This window comes from Anopheles maculipalpis, chromosome 3RL, assembly GCF_943734695.1.
Source record: "Anopheles maculipalpis chromosome 3RL, idAnoMacuDA_375_x, whole genome shotgun sequence".
Classification (NCBI taxonomy): domain Eukaryota; kingdom Metazoa; phylum Arthropoda; class Insecta; order Diptera; family Culicidae; genus Anopheles; species Anopheles maculipalpis.
The window spans coordinates 72,718,307-72,734,946 of NC_064872.1; the positions used below are offsets into that span (position 1 = coordinate 72,718,307).

General features: G+C 41.2%; 1 protein-coding gene across 7 annotated transcripts in view; it reads left to right on the plus strand.

The window, feature by feature from the left end:
• Positions 1–11,191, plus strand: part of LOC126561999 (protein alan shepard) — a 416,355-nt gene extending 405,164 nt beyond the window's left edge. For 5 of the 7 annotated variants that reach the window (XM_050218403.1, XM_050218402.1, XM_050218408.1 and 2 more), the window contains 6 exons: positions 1,055–1,113; positions 1,400–1,524; positions 9,941–10,112; positions 10,190–10,557; positions 10,633–10,803; positions 10,888–11,191. In XM_050218403.1, coding sequence (XP_050074360.1) covers positions 1,055–1,113; positions 1,400–1,524; positions 9,941–10,112; positions 10,190–10,557; positions 10,633–10,803; positions 10,888–11,058 — 1,066 coding nt within the window. In that variant the 3' untranslated portion in view covers positions 11,059–11,191. The remainder of the gene's footprint in view (positions 1–1,054; positions 1,114–1,399; positions 1,525–9,940; positions 10,113–10,189; positions 10,558–10,632; positions 10,804–10,887) is intronic. The other 2 variants (XM_050218404.1, XM_050218406.1) reach the window with 2 other exon arrangements.
• Positions 11,192–16,640: the final 5,449 nt, after the last annotated feature.

Sequence of the window (16,640 nt, forward strand, 5' to 3'; positions counted from 1 at the left end):
GTTTATGCTCCCTTAAGCACGGCCAAAATCACCACCAGCGGGGGGGGGGGGGGGGGGGGGGTGTGCACCCGTTTCGTGCCGCTTTTGGTTCGAAATAGGATACGCTTAATTATCAAACCTCTTTCGGCCACCTCGTGTGGTGCCTGTTCCCTCTCTCACTCGCGCCTCCCGCTGGGCTGCAATTGTTCGCTAGTACGCTAACGAGTTTTTCCATAGTGGTCGCTAGCGAGAAAAACCATTCCACACAGACACACACGTACAAGCAGTAGCCATAGCGGTCAGTAGCAGCAGCAGCAGCAAGGGCCAGCCGCGTTTCGCTACCGGAAATTGTTTACACTTTCAAGTACATAGCTCCAAAATTAATTTCCCATCCATTTCCTTACCCTTGCAGATCCTTTCCCTTCGCCTCCTCAGCAAAGCACTGCTTCCCTCGTCCCTTTTGTTTCCATACCTTTTCCGCTTCCTGTGTTTATCCACAATTTTCCTCCTTTTTTTTGCTGTCGTCCTTACAAAAACCACTGGAAAATAAACCTCTCGCTCTCTTGCGTGTATTGAGCATTTTCACAATTTTTCATAGCCGTTTTGTGTTTGTTTTTTGTCACATGAAATTTTCCGAGATTTCAAATTTATTTATTTGCACCTGTTTTTTGTTTTGCTTCGCTTCGTTGATTAAGAGAAAAAAAATAAATAAATAATGTTTGCGCTGTTGGGAAAAGCACCGTTAAACGTGTCCAAGTGTTCGGGAGGGAAAAAAGTGCAGTGCCGTGTCGTGAAGCGAGCTTGCTTCGTGAACGATAATGATGCATTTGGGCGGGAATCCTGTTTGCCATTAATTATTGTCCGATCGTTATTCGATAAATTCACGACCGGGACGCTTCTTCTGGGGATACACTATTTCTCTGCTAGCCGTGCTTTAATGGGTAAAACAGTTTGTTTAAAAATTTCATTATGAGAATATGGATTCGAAATAGAAGGATTCATGATTGAGCTTTGAAACTTCTTTCTCACGGCAGTTCAAATATCTAACCATTTTGTCCTTTTCGTCTCCTTCCAGGTATGGTAACATCATCTCTACAAAGGCAATATTAGATAAAACAACAAACAAGTGTAAAGGTAAGTCAAACTACCCGAAGCTTTACACATACGGAGACGTTAACAATTCCTTAACCAACGTAGAAATATTCAAACAAAAACAGCAATCCATTCCGCGTCAACTGGCACGAAACCACATTGCCCGAATCATGGGAAAGGGGGCGACCAACGCAACAAATTTGCCAACGATATGGCTTCACGCCCCATCCTGACAACTGGGTCGATGATTTTCATTAATTTTTCCTTTCCGTTCTCATTTTCTCTCTCTCTCTCTCCCTCTCCCTCTGTCTTCCACGCCAAACGCTAGGATACGGATTTGTTGACTTCGAGTCGCCATCGTGTGCCGAGGGTGCCGTCAAAGGGCTTCAAGCGAAGGGCATCCAAGCTCAGATGGCCAAAGTGGGTATCTGGGTGCTACATAGGCCGGCCATTGTACGTTTGTTTGCATGCAAGTAATACTTACACATACCCCAATGCCACCACCTTTCCTCCCTGAAATTCCCAACCCAACCGCCAGTACCTTTTACTCTCTTGTTAGAAGACAACCCGTTTCTTTAGCTTCAAAACAAAAACCAACACGCCTAACGAACTGGTTTCGGTTTCGAACCAAACTTACCACACGACAGCGACAGTGAGGAGCAAAAAAAAAAGGACAGTATAATTACAATTATACTCACAGACACACACAAAACACTACCAGTGGAACTAGACGGAAGTGGGCGTATTGACTAAATAGGAAAACCAAAACTAAGTAATTAACCAGGAGGGTCACAAAGACTGACGAGTGACTTAGTACTATCTTGCAACGAGTTTGTTTTTACTATGGTTTGTTCCTTTCTTTAAACATTTCCTCTTTTACATTTGACTGTTGTCTGTATTTTGTTTTGCTACTGTTTAGTTATCCATTGTTTCTTTGGTTCAACAGATAAATGTTATATTTTTTCTTTACATTTACTTCTCTTTTAACTTAGCGTTGGGTGAGTGTTTTCTTTTGAACCATTAATTTTGCTTTAGTATTTTTTTAATTTAATTTATAAAACAGGGATGCATTTCGATTCATCAATCCTGTTAATTTCGATTTTTGTACACTCTTAGCTTAAGGTTTAAAGATTAAAAATGTGATCATTTCCTTATCCATTATCCGTACTGATAGAAACCAATGCACACCTACATCAGGTGTAGGCAAATCAGGGGGAAAACCCCCGTCAAAAGGAAAAGAAAACGCCCTTTCCAGTTAAGCAGCTGCTGGAAGCACATGATCTCTTCTCAATCTGGTCAAACAAGGTCGCAAATGGATTTGAATGCTTTATTTGTAAGCTAATTTTCACTCCCGTCACCTTGCGTGGGTAACAGAACCCACACACAGCGCAAGTAAGCTTCAGAAAAAAAGCTGCAAAAGAGTAGAACGAAAAAAAACCACCCACAACAGCCATCCCGTCCTTGGCCGTGATTTTGGAAAAAAAAACTTTTGAATAAAATCTGTTGGAATAGGCACGAAAAAAAAGAAACTACGTCAAACGACGTCCTCAACAAACACGGTGTGTTTTGTGCCAAAAGGGAAAAAGTTTTTCATGCTCCCTCTCTCCCTTTTTTTTTTGGAAAGGAAACTTCCGGTGTGAGGTTCTGATCCTTGTTTCGTTGTTGTTGTGTTTGTTGCCGTGTTGCTTGCTTCTATATGCTTACACCCACCCAAGCAAACTTGTTCCTTCTTGCCCACCCGAGAGCAAAAATGCGAAACCAATGCACACGTCTAACCGGGGCCGGAAAGGCCCTTTTGCCGTTGATTATGTTTAACCAATTTCTCCTAGGTGATGAAACTGCTTCTGCTTGTTTTTCCCTCCCTTTTATCCAATTCTCTCTCGTGAAACGGCCACGGAAGAGCGCTGGTGGGTGGAGGGTGGAGAAGAAAAAAATAGGGACAGAAAAAGCAAGCAAGTTTAAACGAGTTAATAATTAATATTACACTTCAATGAAATTTCAATGCACACAGCTCGCTTCTGTGTTCTCTTTCTAGCCGCGAGAGGGGAAAGAGAGGGTAAAAGGATAGAAGTATCGAATGGGGTCAAAGTTCATGGACCTTTTTTTCTGTTACTTCTTCACGCCTTGTGTTAATATGAGTCGAGGAAAAATTGTAGCTCCCAAACAAACTGTTCGATAAGAAGCAATGGAAAACTTTTCAATATGCTCCCACTCACTCGATTTTCCTTTCATTTTTTGTTTTGGCTCCACCTTTTTCTCCATTTTCCTACGAATGTCTACAGTTTCATTTCACAAACGCAACATAAAGAAAAAAATACATCCACAAAGGACAGTCACAATACAGCAACATAAAAACGCCCACATAAGTTCCATCCAACGATCGACCATTTGACATTGATTATCCTCTTTGTACAAATTGTGTGAATTGTGGCACCAATATACAATAAACAAACCACTTCAATCTCTCATATATGCACACACACACACACACACACACACACACACACACACACATCAATACCTACTACTAACAGCTACCATTTATCCCTGGGGACACTGGGGAACTAAGTCGTCTTTAGTTTGGATTTGAAGTAACTGAATCAAACTAACCCGAACCCCATCTCCTGTGTACTATTAGCCTCCACATCAGGGCATGAGTGAGCTCCATTGTTAATATGTTGTTTTTCTTTTTTATCTGTTTGTTCATCTAACGTTTGTTTCACGCATTGGTTTTGTTTCTCACACAACATCGCTAACAAACGATACCTCCCAAAAACCTTATGTAGATTGTTTCGTTGTGTTTCGTTTCCGTTTTATATTCGTAATTAGTGTTAGCTCCGAATTTTCTCCCCCTTTTTCGCCACCTTTTATTTAGTTTCATTTGTTTTTATTGTTGTGTTTTTTTTTCTCCTATTTTTGACGATTGTTTTTCCATTCCACTTCGCCCAAAAGCCAGTTTGATTTTCTTCTTTCTTGTTTTTGGTTTAATGTTGATTTATATACTAAGAAGCTCCCCGGACAATTAGTAGGAAAAGAAAACGCACAAAAAAGGACATCTCCAAACAACCCCCGAATCACCTCCCCCAAAACTCCACCTTTACTATATTTAGCAGACCGTCTGCAAGGACTTGAACTCGGCCAGTTGAACTCGGTCAAGCCAAACAAAGCAAACGAGACCCGTTTTCAGCTGTTTCTCCTCTCCCGACGACGCTTTCTTGTGTGCGTGCGCGCGCGCTTGTGTGTGTTTGTTTGATAGAAACGATAAAGAAAATGTCCATCCCCCCCCCCCCCCCCTTTTTAGAATAGTGAGTTTTTTTCTTCTACTATTTCCTACCACCCAAAACTTTTCCTCTATTCCATCCCCACTTCCCACCGACTCCAATCGTTTCCCCATTGTTGCATAGTCGAGTTGTTAAACGATTTACCCCTCAAATTAGTACTGTGACAAACATAGTTATTTCTAGCGTCTAGAATAGTTACGGAGTTTGAGTTGAGTTGTTTCCAATGCGGTTTCATACATTAAAAAAAAACCTTAGTGCTACTGTTCCCGTATTTTCAATAGTGGGAGCGAAAGCAACAGAGCGATCGGTTTGTTTCTAGTGTTTGGTTTTTCGTTACTACTACTTGTTAATAGTGTCCCCCACTTCCCAACCAAACCATTTTGAACCTTCCCTGTGCTGCTCCCGAGAGCCCTTAGTTACTGTAGAGTTGTTGTTTGATCCTGTACAGATTCGGCGGATTCCCCATAAGATGATATACCAGTCCTGCAGGCTTCCAGACACACCTGTCGTCCATCCAACTCGCTGACCCGTTCTGTGCTGTAGGTTGCCGGATCTTTGTAGTTGTCCAAGTTTTTGCTCCTCCGTGTTATCCTGCGTTTTGTATCAATTTGCTTTACTACCGTAGATTATTCTGGCTGCTGGTCGACTAGAAAATGCTGCCCACTGAAAATCCTTTTTCCCCACTTTTATAACTCGTGTGTTTTGGTTGAGGTTTTTTGGTTTCGTTGAAGAAGTTTCAAGGGAATTAGGAAGGAAATCTTCATAATAAGGCATTACATTGCTGAGGAATTGATTTTTTCCAAGTCTTTTGTTCAGTTTTCAAGGAAAAATTCTGAGAATTCTGTTAACAATGTATCAACTGTGAACTTTTCTATGTGATGCCTTGGTGTTATATGTCTTAGGACAACTACAGGACACTTTACAGGGTTTCTCATGTCAACTCCTCCTTGGCAACAAGGTAAACAATCGGTATTTGACGGATACGTCGCTGACACATTGAATGTTTATATTGCGTGTCCCGATACTTTTATATGTAAAATAACCGGGCTACCAGACCCTTCTATTTTTGTAAAGAAGAGTTTGAAAAGAGTTACCGGAGTTACTATGAATAGTTGGTTCCACTAAATTTAAATCAATGTCAATTTGAAATTGGCTCTTGTGAGTCCATGGCGAGTATGTAGTATATTCCTGTTGCCGTAATAAAATGTCTGAGCTTTCTGCGTGAATTCCTGGACCGAATTCTGGGCACCAATTACCTCGAAAGCCTTCAGATCTTCTTTTGAAACTTCGCCGTAGAATGCGATGTCGCCTATTTAAAATTTAGTGAGACGAAAATGACGCACATATGATGGTTTAATTTTCATTGCATTTAATTTCATTTAGAAATTATTTCTCACCAAAGCCAGTGCTCCCAAGTACATGGTATTAATATGTCTCGTAATGGCATTAGATGGCCGGCATAACCTAGCAGGTCATTTTTCAAAAGAAGAGAAAGGAGAAGAATATTCTGCGCCCGTTGACGAACTTTGCAATAATATTATGCAAATTTGAATTTTCCAATGGGAAATTTTCCACTCGCCCACTCACTGGATGTCGTTATTTCATTATCGATTTAAAAAAATCCAGTTAAATATTTAAAAGTCCCATTACAACAATCGAAAGCCCCTGTAATTGGTGACATATGTCATGCGCTTTAGTGTGACATGTTTGTTTGAATTTTGCCCTCCAGCGGCATCTATTGGAAAACCGGGGAAAATTAAGTGAGCGCTTGACGCTGAACCTGTTGTAATTGAAAACAAAACTGCAAATTAATTGTTATTAAAACAAACTGCTCTTTGTCTCGACCAACGGTGCGGTGCGTTACACACAAAAAAAAAAACTCACCAAGCAAAAAAATATTGTAAAGATTTATGGAACATTGTTCCCTCCCAGCACACGGAAGATACGTTTAACCCGATCCCGGGGTTATAATCATTTTACGACAAACGATAAAAAATTACACGATTTGCATCTTTGCATCCTTTTTTTTTTTTGCTCCTCCTGTGGTTAATGGGTGACCGTGGGTGTTATTTTACACCGCTAGCTGTAACTGTGCAATCTCTAGCGCTGTATTTTACAGCGACTTTACACCGGACATGAGTGTAGTGGTGTACACCACCCCCAACAAGCAATGGCAATAAACTGCAGACGAACTACTATCACACCATTTTGCTTCCCTTTCCTATATTGTGTCCTTCGAGCCCTTTATTTAATACCCTTGCGTTAAAGAACACTGGAGGCGTTCGGGAAGAAGGGGGTCGTTACCTACTTGATTTTCTCCCGTTTTACATCATGACCGGTTTATTTATCAATTTTACCATTTCCCAATACAAAAACCGAGGGGTTGCAAATGTTCCGGTGGGCAGTAAAACCCGGTAAACGGTTTGTCAACACGTTAGCCCTTCCTTAAGCCTGTTGGTTTAAATGCATTGGGCTTTAATGCCGGTTCAAAATCCTCTATCAACTTCCAGAAACATGAAAACCGGCCGGCTTTTGCACATCGTTAAATAGGGGAAAAAGGAAACTCTTTATTTCTTTGTGATTTTTTAAAAGTTGTGGTACTAAAAGCCAACGGCTGTCAAAGCAGGGAATAAAAAGAAACGCAAAGAAGCCCCTGTTATCCTTCTTTTTATTTCCTATTCGTCTCATTCCTTCAGTCACTCACTCTCTGGTGCAGCCCTTCTGTTGTACAAACAAACGTGTTTTCCACCCGTTCTCATTCGCTTAGTGTATAGGTACTAAGTACAAGCCGTAAACTCTTCTTCTTCCTCCCCGTTGTGTTTTGTTTACCGTTTTATGTCGATTGTTGTGTTCCCGTCCTGCGTAGATATCTGAGCCTGACGAGCTTTTCTCTACTCTACTCTAGCTAGCTTAGCTTAGCCACCGTTCATATCTCCCGTAATTTCGTGTGTGTTCTAGGGCAGAGAAGCGTGAATTATAGGTTCTTAGACAATATTATCTCGCCAAAAAAAAGAAGAAGAAAACAATAGAAGAACTAGGTTCCAAACTTTTTGTACATAGATTGAAAGCAAACGGCTATAAAAATTAATTTCAAGTAAAGTAAAACAACCAAAGAAAACAGTAAACAATCTACATATTGTGTACAGTGACACTAAGTGTGTCAAGAGGCCTGCTGTCTCGGCTTGTCTCAGCTTACAGCTAATATAGCCAAAGCGATGCAGCGAAGATGGCGGCTGTCCACTACTTACTTCTGTTGCTACTACTATTACTACTTACTAAAACCACCCCCCCCCCCTCCAAAAAGAGGGACGAAAAACAAAGCGAGAAAGAGAGAGAGAGAGAGAAATATGTCACAAGAAGAACTTTTAAAATAATTAAACTTCAATACACAGTTTTAACCATGTCTAATCGAATGCTAACTTCATGTAAATGCTCACAGCCCATATAAAAATTGTATGTATTAATCCTTCTCTCTCTCTCCCTCTCTCTCGTTCTCTCTCTCTCTCTCTCACTCTCGCTATCTTGCTCTCTGCTCGAACTATTACATTACACTATTCGATGCAATGTCGATAACAAACCAACCATTTGACTCTTGTACCGTTTCTACGCGCTCGTTTAAGTCTTCGAAGATCAAATTTTTTATTCCAATAATATGTTGAAAAGAAAAACAGATTGTGTTGCTTAATAATCAACCTAATGGCCTCGAAATTGCCCAGTGGGCCCCTTACCGTACTGTAGTGGTATAGTTGAAATAGTTTTCTTTCTTTAATAGAGAGTTATTTTGTTTCTACTGCATTTACTACCGTGTTTGAAGTTTCCGTATAGTACATTGCGTTGTTGTTTTTATTATTATTTCCTTTCTTATCAAAATCATAAATAGATTTTTATACATTTCAGCGTTAAATGATAGATAAACGGTTGTGAATTAGGTTATAGAAAACATATTAAAACGTAATCGAAAGGCTAGTCTATTTTTTTTTTGTTGGCAGTATGTTTGTTATCCGCAAGTAAACTAGTGGAGTAATACGAGCCGAAGCGAACGATTTGCTAGCAAATCGTACATCAAAGTCTGTTGTATAGAGAAATACTATTTTCTTAACTTGTTCTCAACACTACACATACATATACCACTACTCTTACTACTATTTTGTATAATATTTGCCCGCCGTTGTTGTTGTTTTTTATCGCTATTGTACATCTCTTAACTTAACCAAAACCAAACCAAACAAACAAAAAAAATAAGCAACTTTTGTAAACTAGCTCTTAGCTCCTAGTGGCATCTTGTTTGCTATCATATCTTTATCTAATTATACATATTTACCACATGCTCTGTACCCTAAACAAAAACCAACAAACAATTAAAACAAAAACGTGCATAGTGAGCCGGCCAACATCACCACCAACTACATCAATTATCAATTAAGAAAGTACTACATTTAACGAGCGCAAGCGTAGGCATCGTTTTAGGGAAAGATTATTCGTTTATTTCGTATCATTTATTTTGATTTTCTCGATCTTGAGGCTAGAGCTGCGTCTACAATGCTATTGCAGGGCTTCCCCCAGGCGATCCTTTAGGTACTTTTCGGTCGTTTCCTGAAGCGGTACGCTGTCCCTCGTAATGTGTTTGTTTGGTGTCATCGTTCAATTTTCTTCCCACCAGGAGCAGAGAGATTGTTCTCTCTGTTGCATCTCTTCTCACCTTAAATCCTCCTTTCGTGTCTTAATGTTCATCACGGCTTGTTGTCATGTTTTTTTTTTTCATGTAAGAAATCTTAATTTAAACACTTTCATCAAAACATCAAACAAAAATGTGGGCATTTGGCAGTATTTGTGCCACTAGTTATGCTTGGTTATGCGTTGGTTCCACGAAGCTCGTTTTGGATGGGGACCGTTCAACGACAAGCGGAAAAAAAGTTTGCCAAATCAATTTTGCCCCCCGAAAGCTCTTGTTGCGCCCCCTCCAGCACCACCTCCCTTTATTTGCATCTGTCTCTTTCCATCGGCGACTAGAAACAAAAAAAAAAAGCAAGATCTTCCCCTCATGTATACGTGTCAATCTTCCGACATTTGCCGTCTCATCACTGTCCATTAATGCGTCATCTTCTCCCCGTCGAGTTTTCCACCCCTTATTTAGTTCCAAAACCAACCAACCAACCAACCCCACCATTTACTCTACTGTTTTTTAAGAAACACTTCTTTCGAAATTGGACCCTTTGTGAAGAGTAAAAGACCATGCGCCTCCATCAAAAACCGCAAACTACCAAGAAAACCGAGAAACAGCAGATTCCGTATACGCAAACCGAGAGAGAAATAGATAAACAGACAGAGAGAGAAAGAGAGAGGGAGAGGCAGACAGAAAGCTTCGCGCAGGCAGCAGATCGTTGGGAGCAAAAAACCATACTAATGAAATTTTTTCTCTTCCCATTTTCGTTGCCCTTATGTTTGTGGTGTAATGTTGTGGAAAACCGACAACCCAAAATCGCTACAAAATGTACATAAAAAAAAACACACACACACACAATAAAACACACACACAAACTCCTCCGGTTATTTGACGCGCGCGCATATCTACACGCACGGAATCGCTGGACCCCGCGATGGTGGTGCCGGCTGAGCAGCAACAGGAGCAGGATCCTACCAATCTGTACATCGCGAATCTTCCCTTGAACTACAAAGAGACGGACGTTGAAAATCTGCTGTCCAAGTACGGCCAGGTCATCTCGACCCGAATTCTGCGCGATCAGAATGCACAGTCGAAAGGTAGGGAAAAAAGCTCGGTAGGAGGAAGGGTTAGGTTCGCTCGCTCACTAACGTCCCATTTCGATCCCCAACGCCAGGTGTCGGTTTTGCACGAATGGAATCACGGGACAAGTGTGAACAGATTATTCAGATTTTCAACGGCTCGCAGCTGCCGGGCGCGAAGGAACCGCTGCTAGTGAAGTTTGCCGACGGTGGTTCGAAGAAGAAGAACCCGTTCAAGAGCCCGGATCCGAACACGCGAACCTGGCGCGAAGGTGCGGAAGGCATCCCGGTGACCTACGATCCGAACATGCAGCAGAACGGTATCGGTGTGAATGTCGGCACGCACATTAACATGCCGTACAGAGGGTTCAGTACACCGCAGGTGGGCGGTTATGCCGTGCCCGGTTCCCAGTGGGTGCCAAGCTATATGATGACCCAGGCTATTGCACCGGTTGAAGAGCAGGTATGATGTGACGCATGAAAGAGTTCGGATTTTTTTGGCGTTCCTGACCATTTTGTTTCTCTGGGCCCCCCGCAGCAATACGTTCAGGTTCCCGCATCTCACCTGAGCGTCGGTACACCGTACAAGACGGACGGTGTGACCCCGGTGCAGCCCCGTGGCGTCTCGATGATCATGTCCAGTGATAATCCAGCAGCCGTCCAGTACGGCATGATGCCACAGTTGGCAACACTGCAGATTGGCTCTTCGGTATGGCTCGATCCCGTGTCTGTGTCGTGTCGGAACGCTCCGTCACATTCATCTTCGTTTTTTTTTTTGCCGCTTCCATTGTAGCCAATCCTATCTCTCCCGCAACAGCAGTACATCAGCCCAACCTATCCGTACTATCCGACCCATCCGACGTCGGTAATCCACACGCTGCAGATGGGCGATACGGAACAGGCGAGCACGGCTGCATCGCCGGACGAAGCATACACCACGCAGTATCAGCACGCTCCGAAGTAGATCTTTACCAGCACCGAGCAGCGATCACACCCGGAAGAGCCGACCAGCCCTCCCGTAGCCAAGACACACCATCACCAACACGACGACACACCCATCACACCACCTTTGCAAAGCTGAAAACAACACGAACCGTGTGCAACACAGGAAACGAACGTGATCGACAAACGACGACCTGTTGGTCGCACCACCTTGTCTTGAATTACATTTTTCTTCGCAACAAGTCGCAGTCGCGCACTAGCATATGCTTACAAAATCTCGCATAGCATCACAGACAAGATTGCCGCCGATCGATAGTGGGACGCGACGTCCTTCGTGAGGAAATCATTTCCACGAAATGATGATAACTTTTTAGCGGTGCAGGGGGGATAGAAAACTCAGACACACACACACATCACGCTCTTCAATTTGAACCTAGAGTAAACACGAGAGATTCCTGCAGAGAAAAGCAGGAAACGAATCGAATTCGGAAGGCCCAAAAGAAGGCGGCTCCCCCAAAAACCTAACGAGGACGACACGACGCACGCAAGGGTAGGCCAAAATGAATTAAAAGATACCTCAAACTTTGACCGCATGTGGAGGACGGCTTGTAAGTGATGGCCGATGACGAAAAACGAAGCTGTTGAACAACAGCAAACCAGCAGCGAATACGAATAAGATTTAAACGTGCGGGAGAAAAGAAAAGACACGAACCTCACACATAAGTGTATGTGCGCGATGTGTGCGATTTGCACGGACACGAACGCGCTGACTGATGAACTGACCCCACTGTGTTTCCCTTTGAGTTTCCGGAGTGGATTGTAAACTCTTTGCCTATCCGGACGCTGGTTTTGTGCCCGCCGTGTGGTTATTCAGATGGAATTTTAAGATCATGTTTAGGAGAAGGATAGTGAGGAATAGGATCGAGATCGAGGGTGGATTACCACCAAACACACCTGAGTATTGAGAAATGCAATATTTAGAGGACATTCGTGTGCGGCTTCGTAACGGACATCCAAAGAAGAGGAAAACTTTAGACATGGATCTAACTTTCCGTCGAAGCGCAGGAGGTGTGCTTGTGGATTGGTACGCTTTTTACCAATCGAAACCAAAGCAGCTGATTACTGTGACCTGCTCTGGTGTTTTCTGTTTGTTGTGATTTTGGTTCTCGATCCCCCTTCCGGTGGATTTCCTCCGGTGTGCTGCCGAGGATTGTTGAGCTGTGTGTTCGCGCTCGATTTTTTAGTAGAGTTAATTTTAATTTATTGTTTTTCCGTTTTTTTTTTTCCTTTTCGTTTGTTTTCCATTCCGGGAAATGTGTGTGCGTGTTTTTTTTTTTCTTTTTGTTTTCTGTTTTTTGTCTTTGTTAAGTTAAAAGAAAAAATGAAGAAAACGATAAAAAACGTGGACAGTACGTAAGTAGTAGCAGTGTGGGAAGGGAAATGCACGGTTAGGGTAAGAGTGGGTTGATAATGGGGATAACAGAAGAGGGATATAAGTGGCGCGTTAGCGGAAAACGAAGAAGAAGAAGCAGTAGAAGAGCTTGCAATGCTCGAAAAGTAGGCAATTGAGAGAAGAAAAGAAGAAAATTACGGAAAAGTAGAACGAACGTTAGCAAGGGACGATGGACGAAAGCTGAAAGCGTAAGAAACTAGTTTATATTTTAGAGCGTCGTAGAACGAAATGATTTAATTGTGACATGATGAGATCACCACGATGGGACGAAGTTGGGTGATGATGCATGATCATCCCTTGAATGCTGAAAAAACACACACAGATAATGAGACGCCGCACGTGTGGGGACCGCTTGGGGATGAAATTAAAAAAAAAACCTCCAAAAAGAAAAGCAAACCCAACGGAAACACGACGAAACTCGAACGAGAGTCCACGGGTGGTGTTGGCGCCCCATCAGGATGTGGTAGGCTTGATAAGATTAGTTTTTAGTGTGTTTAGTACGTTAAGTAGGATTTTTCGAAGGACTTCTCCTCCCTACCCTCCCTCCAGGATCACGAATCATTCTTCTTTCCTTCCTTCTCTTTCCGTTGTTGTGCTCCATTCACGCTCGAAAAACGAAACACAAGAGGTTTGGCGTTTGGAGCATATTGATTGTTATATATATTTTTTGTTTTTTTTTCTCTCTTTCTTCCATTCGTTTTTGTTCCATATTTTGCTCAACAACTACTACTTGATGTTGTTGGGCTTTGTTTTTGTTTTTCTCCCCCTGTTTCCATTTGTCCTTGGTGTGATTGTGATAGCGCATAACGAGAAAACACGACACGTTCTTTCGAGGTAGAGAATGGGGCATGAAGGAAAAATGTGCAAACTGCAAAAACAACAAAATTTCCAACCCATGTCAGACCACACTGGTGTGGCCTGAATGAGCCGTTTTTGTTTTGCTTTCTTCTCTTTTCCTTATCGTGTACCAATTTTCTTTGTTCTATGTCTCCCTCAATACGTTACAGTGTAGCTCGGTTGCGTTAGGGCCAGATAAGATGAATTTTTTCTTTCCTTTTTCCGTTTTTTTTTTTTTAAACCGTGCGTTGTTTGATAAGTTGTGAGTGAATTTTGCTTCAAACATCCAAAAACTGAAAAATCGGCGCAATGTCGAATGAGAGGGCGTGCAAAACAAAACACCGTTGCGGATAATAAACGAGATCATGAGTAGAATCGAGACCGCCGCAGCCCCCAGGGAACTAGGTTAGATGCTAGGGAGAAACTAATGAGAAAACGAAGCATTCTGGATGGAAGCAGATCACTTTTTAAGTTGTTGTTGGTGAGTTATTATGAGTTTGAGCGAATGGAAAAAAAGACAAAATATCACAACAAATTAAATCACTTATATCGAATTTAATTTTTTTAACAATTATATCGTTCCATAAAGTAAGTTTTGCTATTATTACATTTTTATTATTTATTGTTTTTAGTGTCTCACCTTTTTTTCTTTTTTTTTTTTTCTTTTACAGTTTGGCTTCTGTAATTGTCCCGAAACTAGTGGAAATGATATGAAGAAAAAAAACGCGAGGCGAATAAGAAAATATAAATTGTGCCTTTTATCACAATTTGTCATTACAATGCAGTGAAGTCAGTTTGTCAGTCAGTGAAGCACAATGAAAAAAAAAAACCCTTTTTTCCATAAAATCCTACAAGTGAACAGTGCAAATCGTGTCTCACTATGCCAAATGGTAGCAATGATTTGAAGCACACAACATGCAACAATACAGTTGAAAACAAATCATACATGGAATCCAGTCCGACAAAGTGAAGAGATGGAAGTGAACGAGTTAAAAAAAAAAGCAAAAGAGGGAAAATATAGAATACAAACTGAAAACAGTTAAATGCGTTCAAACAACAACAAGAAGCAAAAAAGAAGAGAGAAAAAAACAAACAAACAAACAGAAGTGACATACTTTTCTACACAAATATTTTTGAAAGTCCCTTTTTCCAGTTGTTGAATTTTCATTGAAGAAACTAAACGGAGAAGTAAAGGAGCAGCACAGTTTACAAAAGATAAATACAAAATAAAATTCGCATATTACGAGAGGCAAAGGAACTGAGAAGAGCAAATAACAACACACGATTATCAAAGTGGTAAAGACACAGAGGAACACACACTCACTCACCTACAAAAGCAAAAGAATAGCAAAAGTGTCGAAACTTATAAAAAATATCGAATCAATGAAGAGATCGACCACAGACACCGTCACACGCACACACTCTCATCCACAACATTACTAGCAGTATGATCCTGGATGTGTTTAAGTGTGATACCGAAATGAAATGTACTAAATCGTAATATAATTTAACTGATTTAACTAAAAAACACACAATTCTTACGTACGCAGCACACAACCGTATAAAATCACATACAATCAACCTGAAAAAAGTGAAAACCACGCACACTATATAACCGCGAAACCCGTATATAGGAATAATGAAACGAATTGAAACGTGTAACCAGTGGAAAATCATGCAAACATTATAGCACCAGAAAAGCGCGCCATTCGTGGCCGAAAAGGCGATTTAGACGAGAAGCGAGAAAGAAGGAAAGACAAATGAAATATTATGCTTATTTATAGAAAACACACTAACACACACAAACACGAGTTGACACATTTTGCCTGCCTGGTCAACCCTTGAATGTGGGGCTGTCCAAAGCGGTCAAAAAGCGAAAACCGCGTACGCTATGTGATAATATGTTTCAATGCTGTGATACAGAGTAATAGTCTCGCGCCCAACTTTCCCTCGTTCTCGTTTGCGACACAAGTTAATTTTAGTAGAATTTTGCTTACACTAAGCTATTGAGTAAAAAATTCAATCCCTAAGAAAACTTCTAGTGAAATTATTTTAAAACAAATTCATGTTTTTACCCAATTTGTTTGGAGGTTTATTTTTCGCACGCTCTAGCGCATTGCATTGTGAAGGAGCGTTAGTTGAATACGTATAAATCTAAAATATATCTAGCTATGCGCAGTTACATATAGAGCGATTACATTACACACCGGAAAAGACTGATTCCTTCGCCGGAACGTACGCAATGATCGTTGGCGTACGCTTGCGTTCGTACAACTTACTTATAACCCCTCGTGCGATCATTGTGCTGCAATCCAAAGCGAGGCTCGGATAAGCTTTTTAGGGTTTAATTAAAGCGCGAAAAAAAATGTTTTATCGCGAGTTTGGTTTTTATTTATGTTTTTTGTCTCTTATCCCAAACGTGAATACTGTTGTGAATATTACATTAACACTGCTGTACAAAAGTATATAATCATCAGGATGAACTTTATAGGAGGGGGGAAAAAGGAAGATGTTTCACTTTGACATGTCATTCTTCCTTATCGTTGCTTTTCTTCCTCACAAATACTTTTTTCCCCGCTTATGCATTTAGTACAATCATTTCGATTCATACAGAAACAAACATTAGGATCGTACCGTTGTTTGAGAGTGTATCGTGTGTGGCGCACGTGCATGTATGTGTGTGCATTGGTGAAAATCTGCTATCTAAAGAGACAAAAAATGTATACAATAATATTACAATTCCGATCGTAAATAACGGTTGATGTTTGATTGATGGACACGCGGTTCGCCATTTTGAAAAACGTTCACATAAATAGGCGTACCCCAGGTAGTAGGCGTTGGTTTTAGACGTGTTCACGTGTTGCACACAGGGAGTGTTTGTTGACAGGATTAGAAAAGAACTTCGTGACGCGTGTATGTGTGTATTTAAAAGCAAGTGTAGTGCGAAAGGAGATGCGTGTTTAGTCATCGCAAGCTAAAATAGAACACAAAAAAAAACGCTGTTGAGTGTGTGTAAAACTGTGTAATTAGGTAGAAATGTGTGTGTGCGTGAATTTTGTGTTGGTGTAATTAGCTCACTCTCATTCCTGCAAACACAGAGAAAGAGAGCGAGAGAGAAGGAGAGAGAGAGAGAAAAAAAAAGAGAAAAAATGGTGAAAAAAGTACAGTAGAACAACTTTCTTCCAAGTTTTTACATCACACCAAGCCACCACCACACTCCTACAGTGTGCGAGTGTGTTTGTGTTTAGATTCTGAAGAGATAATCGAGCGGGGCGAGAGGGCTGTTGTAGAGGGTAAATGTTCGCTAGCATAGT